The 12,296-nt window shown below is 41.1% G+C and overlaps 1 protein-coding gene across 2 annotated transcripts in view; it reads right to left on the bottom strand.

The window, feature by feature from the left end:
• The window catches only part of TOP1 (DNA topoisomerase I), an 80,466-nt gene that overhangs the window by 41,184 nt on the left and 26,986 nt on the right, over nt 1–12,296 (bottom strand). For both annotated transcript variants that reach the window (XM_050917307.1, XM_050917308.1), the window contains exon 3: nt 5,025–5,127. In XM_050917307.1, the coding sequence (XP_050773264.1) occupies nt 5,025–5,127 (103 nt within the window). The remainder of the gene's footprint in view (nt 1–5,024; nt 5,128–12,296) is intronic.

The raw sequence follows: 12,296 nt of genomic DNA, 5'->3' as shown, positions 1-12,296 counted from the left end.
AGCTACCAATTCATGAGAAACCGATTCCATGCCTGCTGAACTGAATGGGAGTCTTTTTTCCACTTCCACTTCCACAGACAATGGATCAGGTCCTTAGCGAACACAGTATTTTGGGAATAAAACAGAAGGCCAGAGCTGTAATCATCAGTTAGAAACAGATGAAAATGAAACCTCATGTGTGTGTAAGCTCTTTGGGACTGGGACCAGGCATAGCATATATATTCTAGGCACTACTGAAAAGCAATAATTTTACTATTAGAAGACAGCTTTCCCACCAGATAGCAGCCCAAGGTCGATTGTGGACATAGAGAGGGATCCAACCCTTTTCGGTCCCTCCCGCAGCAAGCACAAGGAAATTTTCAAATGGCCCTTTTCTCTACATGCACAGATGACCAACCAGATTTCCTCCATCTTCTCCTTCCCTCTGCCATTTAGATAAATGGTTTGGGGGACAACACATGAAATATGGTAAAGAAAAAGGGAGAAAACCCAGAATTTTCCATGATCTGAATTTACCTGTGTATGAGACAAGTAGCTCCTCTCCCCATCCCAATTCTTGTTTTGCAAAACAAAAATCAAGAAATCACCATTGAGAATTGGGTCTATAAGCCCTACTACACCCTCAACATTTGTTCAAAAGCAGAAGACAGCAAGAGACATTTTGTAACCAGAATGAACAAGCAAGCTGGAGGAGGATTTTTCTGAAGCTCAGACACTTGTCACGCTGACAATATGGATCAGTGCTGCCAATGTGGGAGTGGGGAGTCTCTTCACTCCATATACCACAGTACCAGTTTTCCGCTGATTTCAATTTATTGACAGCCTGCATTCCATGCACAAAAACCCAAGACACATGGAAGAAAGAATCTCTTGTTATTTCAAGATTAAAAACAACCACCACCGATCTCTGTTAAACTCTCTGATTCAAAAACGTCCATTATTTTACCAAGTCTTTTTGTTTGATGCATTGAAACCAGGTATTTCAGAGATCATTTATCACAGATTAATTTACTGCATTTTGCCTTTCCAGGCAAAGAACCCTATATTTAATGTGTTCATTATTCCTTCATCTGGTGTTTATTTACAAAAAGACTTCTGAGTACTACTCAATACATTGATGTAGATCTATTCTTTGACATGGTATTTGCTTAAGTAGGCTTTACTGTATTTATTTATTTTTAAACAGGGCGAAGAAATAAATAAAAAATAAACCTGAAATGTACAAGAGTGCTATTTTTCACCAGTTTACTACATCTGTACTTGAGTGGTTAGGATATAAAGCTGTCATCCAGTGAGTGGGAGAGGATGAAACCAGAAAGTGAAATTAAAGAGTTCTGCATACGAGGCCAGCATTCTTCTACCACATGAGATCATGATTATCTATTTTAGGTATTTTTAAAGCACTTATCACTTGGCAGCTCAGAACCATGATCCGACCTCCCCCTCACACAAAGACAAGACATAGAAATTATTTTTATGCAGGGGAATGTTTTTGCCCTCAACAGAAGTTTATAAAACAACTGTGTTTAAGAGAGATGATAGAGCTGTCAAATTATTAGACACACAGACATGGAGAGTACAGGTCTGCTTCCTCTACAACAGGGAATTGTTCCTAATTGCAACCTTCAATTATAAAATTCTCCCCTTTGGACTAAGGAGATTAGTTTGAGCCCCTCTCTGCCCCCATCATCTCCCTTACAAAAAAGGAATATATATTAATGTGTTATGCATGACACATTATGGAGGTGCCAAAAGCAACTCCATAGTTAAGGCTGACTTAACTTCTGCACTTAAAGAAAATATTCCACTTCTTATGTATGAAAAAGATACATAATACATACATCCTCCACAATACATACATCCTCCACAAGTTACAGCACTTCGCTGAGTACAGAATGGATTTTCTGAGAATTTGTAAGCAATTCTGTTAGTCTGAGTTAAATTTCTTAAAGGACCCATTTTTAATTTTAGCACCAGGTGTTAGACCTTTTCTTAGCCCTAATGATCTTAATAATAGAGCAACACGCTCTTCAAACTCCCCATATACTTAAAAACTCACCGAAATCTCATGCATTAGCTAAATCTATTTTTTAAAAAGTATTAATAGCTTTTTTTTTTTTTTTTTGGCAGTTATTCTTCATAGGTAACGTTTCCCCTTGAGCACAAGCAGACAAATATGTACTACTTCAGAGTTCTTTATGGAATTCTATCTCCCACGGTTCTCAACAGGACTGAAGTCATGGGCTTCCCTTTGCCAAAATGGACACTGTTTCATTCACCTGCCCTTTTCCACATCCTGATAACAGAAGGGTTATCTTCCCTAATGTAGAAAAATGGGAAGTGGTGGCCATTTTGGAAGACAGCATTTCTTCATGAGTTTCTGGAAATAAGTCCCCCCCACTTTTAATCTCTGAACAGACTGTTGATCCTAAAAATAATATTTTCAAAACCTACTTGTTGCACCAGATATATTCAAAATAGTAATAAGAGGGACAATGAAAGATACTTAAAATGAGTCCCAGCCAACAGGGGCAGTTCTATGTTTTTTGCTACCTCAGGCACGGCAGTCAGGAGGCTTGATCACACGGATTCGGTGGTGTTTCTGTGGGAGATCTGCCGGTCCTGCGTCTTCGGCGTACCCGCCACCAATTTGCCGCCAAAGCCGCAGGACCGGCAGACCGCCCACAGGCATGCCACCAAAGGCTGCCTGACTGCCACCCTCACAGCGACCGGCAGGCCACCCCCCATGGCTTGCCACCCCAGGCACGCGCTTGCTGTGCTGGTGTCTGGAGCTGCCCCTGCCAGCCAGTCCACATCCAGTCACCAAATCAAACAAAGAAATCACCACGAGTATCAATATTGTTTAAATAACCACAGTTTGAGGTAAATTACAACAATACCAACGAATTTTTGTTTCCAGGCAGAAGTTGCAACTTCTTCAGGAGTTTTTATATGTTCTGCTCTCACTGCTCTGACCCTACTGTCATCTTCCTTGAATCCCCTTCCCTAGCTGACTTTCATCCCTTCAGATTCAAACTCCTCATCCTCACCCAAGAAGCTCTACATCTTCGCACTGGTTTTTCCCTACTCAATCTTCCCCTAACCCTCTGACCTTTCTGCTGTGTCTCCTCCTCCCACAGTTAGATTCATGTCTTCTGTTATGTCTCCATTGGAAGTCTCCTCACTTCTCATCCAGGATGCACCCTCTTCTTTCAAATCTCTTTTTAAGAACACACTAATATTTCCATGAATCTTCCCCCAATAGTTTTCCTCACCACTGATCTCTCTGTACCCCTTCTTCTAAAATTGCTGCCCCATATTTTGAGCACACTTTATAGGGCAGGGATTGTTATTTAATCCAGGTTTTATATAGGCACAGTATAGATTTATGGAATTGTACTGGTGAAAACTAATAAAAAATTGGGAAAGAAAAGTTTGCATAATAAAGTCAGTTGTTTCCACGAGTCAGTTATGTCTGCTTTAAAAATAATTGTATTTGATAGAGCAAGCAGCTGCTATGCTGCATATGACTGAGTGTGAACAGGGTTAGAGTGTGGTGTTTTTTTACTGTTACTCGACAAAAAGTCCTGAAGTGTTCTTAATGTGTGTATAACGTTATTATCCCACGAGTATCAGCCTGTAGTCACGACTGACTGATTCAACAGGCCAAATATATTCACCCTCAGGGACACATTTTGAAAGGGCTGAAAATGCACATAAGCACATGCACCTGCAACTTGTGTGCACAAACTGCAGAAGTGAACTGCAAAAGGAAAGTTAGGTGCCTCACAGACCACTTGTGCATAGGAGAGGCAGGTCAACAATATTAGTAACCATTCACCAAAACTAGCAAGAATTTGTTGTACACACTCAGATATGCTGGTCTTTTCAAAATCACAGGCCGCAAGTACAGCATGTGAACCTGTTAAAGAACTCTGATTTTTTTTTTTTGGACACGTTTTGATTGAAGTCCCACTGACTTCAATGGAAGCACGTGTGGAGTAAGGTACTATATAGTGTAAGTAAAGCTATCCATCTGACCCAATGTGAGCTTAAATTTTTTTCTACCCCACAAAAGAGCCAACCTTCAAAAAGCAATCTCTACTAGTAATCATTTTCACTATCTCCGTTATAACCTATCCATTCCACTCCCTCAACTTCAAGCTGCCCAAATGTGATTTTCTAAAAAAATATAAACAAATAGTTATGAGCCGTTTGAGAATTAGAATTGGTGAAAGATTTTTCCACCTTAAAAGAAAAATCTTTACCACTCCCCCCCCCCCAAGAGAAGGAAGCTCAACACATAAAAGTGAGCTTTCAAACTTCAGAAATGGAAAACACATTAGGAGGTATTTGAAGGGTACGTGCTTTGTTAAATTTGCAAAAAAGATGGTTTTACGTTTAGGTGAAAAACATTTGGAAATGTAGAGCCAAGAACGCACACAAAGAAATTGTTTTAAGTTGAGAAGTTACAGACTGATGCAGTGCCAACACGTGAGCAACAAGCAGAACATGAAACGGTAAGATATTTACAATAAAAAAGTAAACAAACAACACTATAGAACACTGATGTGCGTCTTAATAATAAAAAGAATCACAGGAACATCAAGTAGTAAGTTAGCAATATGGACTTGGCCATAATGCACAAATACCGACCATTTCTGAAAGCTTAAGATGCATAACGTAATGTTTTTGCTGATAACGAATATAAACAGTACCACAAAAAACCAAAAGTACCAATAGTACTGAACTAAAGTTTGCACAGTTTGGCAGTTAGTAGTCATTTCCTCAACTGATTTTCAGTTACACCAATCTATATTAAAACACAGACCTTCATTTTTCAGATGACGTGAATTAACCTGTACATGTAAGAACGCAGGCACTTATCTGTGAGCATTCTTTTAAAACACTTAAAAATAGCAATACTGTGCACATCAATCACCACATTCACTCTTCATATGAATCCTTCACTGTGGGTGAACAAAGGTTTTGGCAACAGTGACCTGTCAATTGATTTTCCTCACCTATTGCTGTGCTTAGACTTTTCCCGGTCTTTTTCCTTGTCTTTCTTGTGCTCTTTGTGCCGGTGTTCTCGATCTTTGTGTTTATCTTTGTGTTTGTGAGAGTCTGTAAGCAGAAGAGGAAAGGAATTAAGAAATGCAATTGGGAGTATGACTGTGTGTCAAATCATCAGCTCCCTCATGCAGCTTGGTATTTATTTTGCTCTTAAAGTATCCTTCACAATACAGTATAGGAACAGAATCTCAGCACTGAAAGGTCCTATTATACCAATTTGACAAATCATTGTGTTGGGACAAATTAACTCAAGATAGCAGCAGTTGCACATACACCTCTCCCCTTATATAACGTGACCCAATATAACACAGATTCAGATATAACACGGTAAAGCGGCGCTTGGGGGGTGGGGGGGAGGGGGAAGGAGGGCTGCGCACTCCGGCAGATCAAAGCAAGTTCGATATAACGCGGTTTCACCTATAATGCGGTAAGATTGCTTGGCTCCTGAGGACCGCGTTATATTGGGGTAGAGGTGTATATTAGAACCTATGGTCAAACAATTTTGAAATGCTTTACAAACATTAAATCACAATTAAGTCTGACCTCCTGGATCTAACAGTTAGGCCACGCTGCCTCCAGCAGTATTTAATACTAGAGAAGCGGCCTTTAAGGAATTGCAGTATACTACTCTTATCCACCTGGTGAGTGGGTTGACTGGCACAGAACAAGGCAAAAGCAGCTCACAGTGGAAGGCTGTGAACCTTCTCTCTCAGTCTTCTGCAGCAGAAAACAGCTCTCCTTTTAGAGCCCAAACACCACAAAAATATGCAACTGCCTTCAAGAATAGATAAGGCAAGTAAGATGCCTCTGACGGCTCTTCATGATATGCATGTAGATCCCAGGTGGAAGCCCAGCTATGTAGATCAGGGCTAGTCCAAACAACAGGAGGCTGAAGTTTAGACAAAGACAATGGTTTAATAATTTTATTTTCAAAAAAGTGCTGTCTCCCAATCCCACCAGTGCTTGCGGTACTGTACACTACTATCAGAACAAAGTCTTTTAAAAATACCAAAACAAATAGATGGCCCAACACAGGAAAAATAGGAGTAAAACAGGTGGTGTTTTTTGTTTTTGTTGGTTTTTTTACACACAAGTTCACCTCCAATAGGAGATCCCATTGTCTCAAAGAGGAGATTTTAAAAGTAGCTAAGGTTTAAAGGACAATTTTGTTGACTTGAAGTGGAGAGCCACCTAATTTTTGTTGGTTTCTTCAGTGGTTGCTTCACAGGTTGCACTGCATTATATACTGCTTATAGTAAAAACACATGCAATGCATCCACAAGAAATCCCTCCTTCCCCCTCATTCTAGGTGCACTCTTCTTAATGCCACTAACATGTTAAGTAACTCTCTTCAGGACATCTATTTATCAACTAGAATGCTGTGCTGACTTTGATTCAGAATAGACAGAATAAGCCAGGCCAAAATACCAAACTTACAACAACATGTTTAGCAACTCCATTTGATTTCTGATGATAGCACCATTTCCATAGCGCCTTGTGTCCCAGGATCTCAGAACTCTTCACAAAATGAATTAATCCTAACAACTACCTTGTAGGCAGCCATTATACCCTTTAAAGATGGGGGACACCGAAGCACAACAATTTAGTGACTTTTCATAATCTGATAGAAAATCTGTTGCATGGAATCTAGGCCTGGTCTATGCTACACAGTTAGGCAGCTTATGCAATCTAATTATCCCCCTAATTATTCCTGTGTCTACTCTACAGCCTTGCTCCCAGCAACGTAAGTGCCCTACTACCCCAATATAATAATTCCATCTCCATGAGAGGAGTAGGGCTTATGTCAGTGTAGTTAGGGTGACACTGTCTGTGTAGATACTGCCTTACTTATACAGGCTGTTGACAGTTTTGTCAATTTCAGGGCTCCTGCCTGAAATTGACAAGAACGCAGGGCAGCTACAGTCCAGCTGCAACCTGCTTCTATGGAGAGCTGGGGGCTGGAGCCTGCTCCTGGCTAGAAACACTGGCTGTCTTGTCAATTTCAGGGCTCCTGGAGCCTGAGATTGAAAAGGCTGCCTGGCTGGTGGAGTGAAGGGGGGCAGAGAACCCCCAGGCAGCTTCCACCTCTTCCTCCCCCCCCCCAATCCTGGAGGGGTAGGTGAGGGAGGGGCCAGCCCATAAGGAGCCTGTGGGGCAGCCAGGAGCTGAGACACCAAGCTTTCGGCTCCCCCCAGCTGCCCCTTAGGTTCGTTGAAGTGCTCCTGCTGAGGACGTGCACTACCGACTCTACGAGGGTAGTGTGGACATGAGCTACCACAGCAATTACTGTGGTGGCTGTAAATCAACCAAATATAGGTCAAGTTAAGTTTCTGGTGTAGACATACCCCTAGTCTTGTGCTTTAGACACAAAATCATTCTTTTTCTTGTCCAAAATTGGCTCAAAGATCCTCAAAACATTTAGTTTTAGCACAAAAATACTAACAAAATAATACGCCAATAACAGTTCAACTTAATCCAGGGTTCCATGTACCTTAAAGTACTTTTCTGAGACCCTGTAATAAAGAGGCATAAAGTAATGTATAACATTCCAATCTCCCCATTTGGCTTCTGCCTCTTTCCTTGCTTCTGTTAATTCAAAGTCCCTTCCTAACACTCCTCAACCTAATGTCTTATCGAATACATAAAACTGCACTAACAACAAGCTTACAGCTCAAGCAAGGATGACCTAATCTATGACATTCTGGGTGACAGAGTGACAGGACGTTTCTGGATTTTAGTGCTGCAGCTTTAACCGGGTAGGAGTTTTTAGCCACACAAGCAATAAAGTATTCCGAAGTCCCAGTATGCTGAAGCCTTACTGCAATCTTTCAGTAAATTCTAGGCAGGTACATTTACAGTCTCGGAACTGCCAAGCAGGGATTTCTTGTTGTAAAAAAAAAAAACACACTACACATTTCCATGGCAGTACATGCCAATCTTGTAATTTTTCAATTCAGTCACTAACTGGAAGCCCAGTTTGGAAACTGCTGGGGGTTTGTTCCACAGGACCTCTCTCAGGGATTCTTAAAGCAATGACAGAAGTAAACCACCACCCATTTACATTTGACAAATGGGCTAAATCGCTAGAAAAATCACAACATTGCTACACATAAAATTGTGTAAACTCACTTATTTTATACTACATTTGATTTTCAAAGAGGGGCACATGGATGTGGTATCAATCAATTGGCTGCCAATTCCCTCAATTCCAAAGTTGGAAAATACTTGTGTGTGGCTGTGCTATTGAAATTAGTCTCTTTTTGCCCAGAGAGCAGCATTATTTATTTTTTTGAGTAGGGAGGAAGGAACTGTTCTCCATCTTCGCACCAGGACTCCCTTCCAACCAAGTGCATTTACTTTCCATTTAAAACTGACATTTACTATTGGCACGCTCCTGCTGGAATTATTGGCAGGGCCACAACCAGTAAACACACCTGAGTCAAGCTTAGACAGGAACTCTCTCTGTGTAATTTAGAATTAACTCTGTGACCTATCATGGGAAGCAAAACACCACAAAACACATGTACTGGAGAAGATGGGATTTTGTTATAAAGTTTTATTGAAAAAAGATAACACCATCCACTTCTTCCACCTCAATGGGCAGGAAATCATCAAAGAAATGCTCCTCAAAAAGAAAGAAGTAGCTATAATCCTAGCTCCCAAGCTCTTTCTTAGAGAGCTAGTTTGCAGATGGGTGTGAAGTGAGGACTGGCTGATTTTCAGGCACAACAGCAGGGGGTACAACAAAAGTGGTGTTTCTGGACAGTGGGACTAATTCTGCCTCTGAATCCTCACATCCCTCCCACCACTTCCTGATACTAAGAGGTTGGGGGAGGGTGCTTTAATGGGAAGTCTGGAATATTGCCATGTGACAGAGACCAGTTGGCAGATGGAAATGAGTGTTGAGCAGGCGGCTGTCTGTTTTGTAGGGATGAAGGGAAAAAAGAGGCAAGAGAACTTTAGGCAAACTCACCCACAGATGGAGAGGTACCTTCCTACAGAAGTGGAGCAGGGCGAGGATGGAGTACACTCACATTAGAGGTACAGGATGAAGAGGACGGGCACACAGAGTAGCCTTGACTCTTAGAGAATATTATCTTGAGTTTCAGAATTGATGTATCTGCGCCTCGATACAATGATGAATGATCTATACAAGCAATTAGATTAGGATGAAGACTGCCCTCCAAAATAATCTTTCTTCAGAAAGAATATTTCACTGAAGTATGAATTCCATCAAAAGACAAAAGAAAACCAAGTCTTTCAAATTCACTCATGTTAAAAAAAAAGAGTGGGATACTGGATTACTCAGAAGTAGCAGGATAAGGAAGCCTTTTGTTTATAGGTCATAAAAGTCAATGCAGCTGCAGGTCACCCACATCTAGGAGTCATTACTAATGGCTATTTGTTGGCTTGCCTGAAATGAGTCCAGTCATCTCATTCCAGTTCAGGTACCCATATCACAGAAACCAGTGTAGGCAGAGAGGACATGGAAACTGAATTCCACCGGTTCCTAGATGTGATTTCCCACCAACCCTAATTGGGGAAAGTTGAAGGAAGTATATACAACTGCTGCATGTGCTGTCACCTCTTCTGTGGACAGACTGGTTTTAGACGCCAGTCCCTTTAATTCTAGCACCTACCAGCAGAGGAAAAAGATATTTTCCAAAATATATATATTGTATAAAAACTGCCCAAATGGACAGTCTTGATAAATCCATCTTCCCTTCAGAACCCTTAGAGTAAAGCATTCTCCTTGATTCACAATAGTATTTGGGATGGGGTTTTTCCCCTCTCCCCTCATTTATTCACTGGCAGGGAGGGGTAGAGAAGGCTGGCACACTATGATACAGCATTATTCTAAAATGACTTGAAGCAAGTTGATTCTGGTTCAATTGCTAAAAGGACCCTTGGAGATTAGATTGAAAACTTTCACCACATACATGTTATAGCTCAAGTCATTGTGGCAGCATAGCCCTTTGAAACAGTCATTGGATCGCTGGCAAAAAAAAGACAAACTACTTTACCTTAATAGGCATCAGATTAAGAGGGTTTACTGTAGCAGAAAGTTGGACACACACAGATTACATTAGGAAGAAAACCTAGACCATAACATTTAGCAGTTATTCAAGATCTTTAAAGTGAACAAAGTGACTTGGTTATGGAGGGAGATTATCTACCAGTCTAACTGTAATCCCATTTATAAACTTTGCTCTGGGGAGGTTCTGGTTGTTTTTTAAAATGTTAGGAAGTGGATGTTACGAAGAAGAGATTCAGACAGCTTCCTACAAGTACAAAAGCAAGGAGCAGCAGAAAGGCAGTGGCAGGGCCCCCAAGCATCTGTGAAGACCAGATGTATAAAGAGGAAGTGAGATGGGCAGCAGAGGGAGGGGGACGGGGATCAAGAACTCCAAATTGTTAGAATCTTTCTGCAACCTCAAACAAACTAGTCACCTAAACTTTACATATTTCAGTGTAACCAACTTTAAAATGGCAATAATGCTTCTGTACTTGCAGGCATTTTGAGAACTTTAGTTATTTACAAGACACCGAGTTCTTCAGATAAAAATACTATAGAAACACGAAGTATGAACATGAAGTTAAAGTAATTATGAGACTGCACCATGTTTCTGGATTTCAATTATGTGGGATTGGCATGAAGAGAAGAGATGCACTTGGTGAGGAGAGTGGTTGCTGTTCTAGATGGAAAGGAGATGGTTTCAAAAGTGACAACAGAATCACATCCAGGTATCACTGACCATACAGCCCGAAAGAGAGGCAGGAGTAAGGGCAGAACAGAGTAAATCAGAAGAAAACAGCAGCACCAGAAGGAGGTGGAAGATGCAGGTGTTTTTCAGATCTCTGCATGTGATTGGAGGCAAAACTGAAATTGATATACCCAACTGGCACTTCTAAAGATGAAATATGGATTTGCAAAGAAACTGGACTGGAATGAGCCTCCTGTGAGACCGTGGATAAGTCGCTCTGGGCTCGTTTACATTACGCGTGAGATCGATGGGCAGCGATTGAACCAGTGGGGGTCGATTTATCCTAGTCTACACGCAATAAATCGACCGCTGAGCACTTTCCCATCAACTCCACCGGAGCGAGAGGTGCAAGTGGAGTTGATGCGGGGGGGTAGAGGCGCCAGCCGTTGACTTACCATAGTGAAGACACTGCAGAAAGTAGATCTAAGTACATCAATGTCAGCTACATTATTCACATAGCTGAAGTTGTGTAACTTAGATTGATCTCCCCCCCCCTCCCTCTCCCCCAGTGTAGACCAGGCCTTAGTGTCCCAGTGCCTCAATTTCCCCAACTGTGGAATAGGCATAACAATTCCTACTTCAGAGAGGTGCTGCCGTAAGGCGTAGCTCATTAAATGTTTGTAAAATATTTGCGATCTCCAGATGAAAGATACCAAGAAGTACTTAAAAATTATAATTCATGAAACAGCCACTATATGCCCATTTTAAGACAGATTCTGATTCACTTTAAATTATCAGGGACTGGATAGCAAGTGGGGAACAATGCCAATTTTTGCTCCATTAGAAACACTGGGGAAGATGGAAACAATGTTTGCTCAATAAGAAGAAACTAGATTGAAGAAGAAAGTGGATTTTTATTTTCCAGCACTACTACATCCCAAGGAAGAAAAGAGTTTTAGAGCTGTTGAAGCAAATTTTCTAGGCTTCTACTTGCTCAGTTAGAAGCAACATACTTCAAAGGCTCTTTCTTTCAAGAGCAGCCTGAAGTGTGACCCTTAACCAATTGAGTTCGAAAGTATCCCTACAATGAACACTACTTCAGATTACCACTAGCCCACAGTTTATTAAAAAAAAAAAAAAAAAAAAAATCACATCCATAAACAGGGATCAGGGAGGAACTGGCTGGCCTCAATGAAATGGGCAGACGTTCACTATTTTTAAAGCCTATTAGACTCTTTTGCGGTCTATTAAAATAATAGTAATATAACACGGATCTATTCAGACCCATTTTATTTTTGGTCATCTCCAGTTCAGACTGGATAGTTTAAGGGGGTCTGTTATATTCCAAGTGATGGTTGAGGTAGACACCTCAGTCCACCCTTCCTTAAACTGGATCAGAGGACGGAAGATTTCCACTTCACTGTGCAATAATTAAAAGTCAAAATAAATGCTGGAATTAACTCTAAGGAGAACACCAAAACCCCCACACAGGAGCTAACAAGCCTCAGAATCAGA

The sequence above is a fragment of the Gopherus flavomarginatus genome, chromosome 11 (genome assembly GCF_025201925.1).
Source record: "Gopherus flavomarginatus isolate rGopFla2 chromosome 11, rGopFla2.mat.asm, whole genome shotgun sequence".
Lineage (NCBI taxonomy): Eukaryota > Metazoa > Chordata > Testudines > Testudinidae > Gopherus > Gopherus flavomarginatus.
Note: the sequence above shows the minus strand (reverse complement) of the source record. Positions and strands in the feature narration are given on the sequence as shown.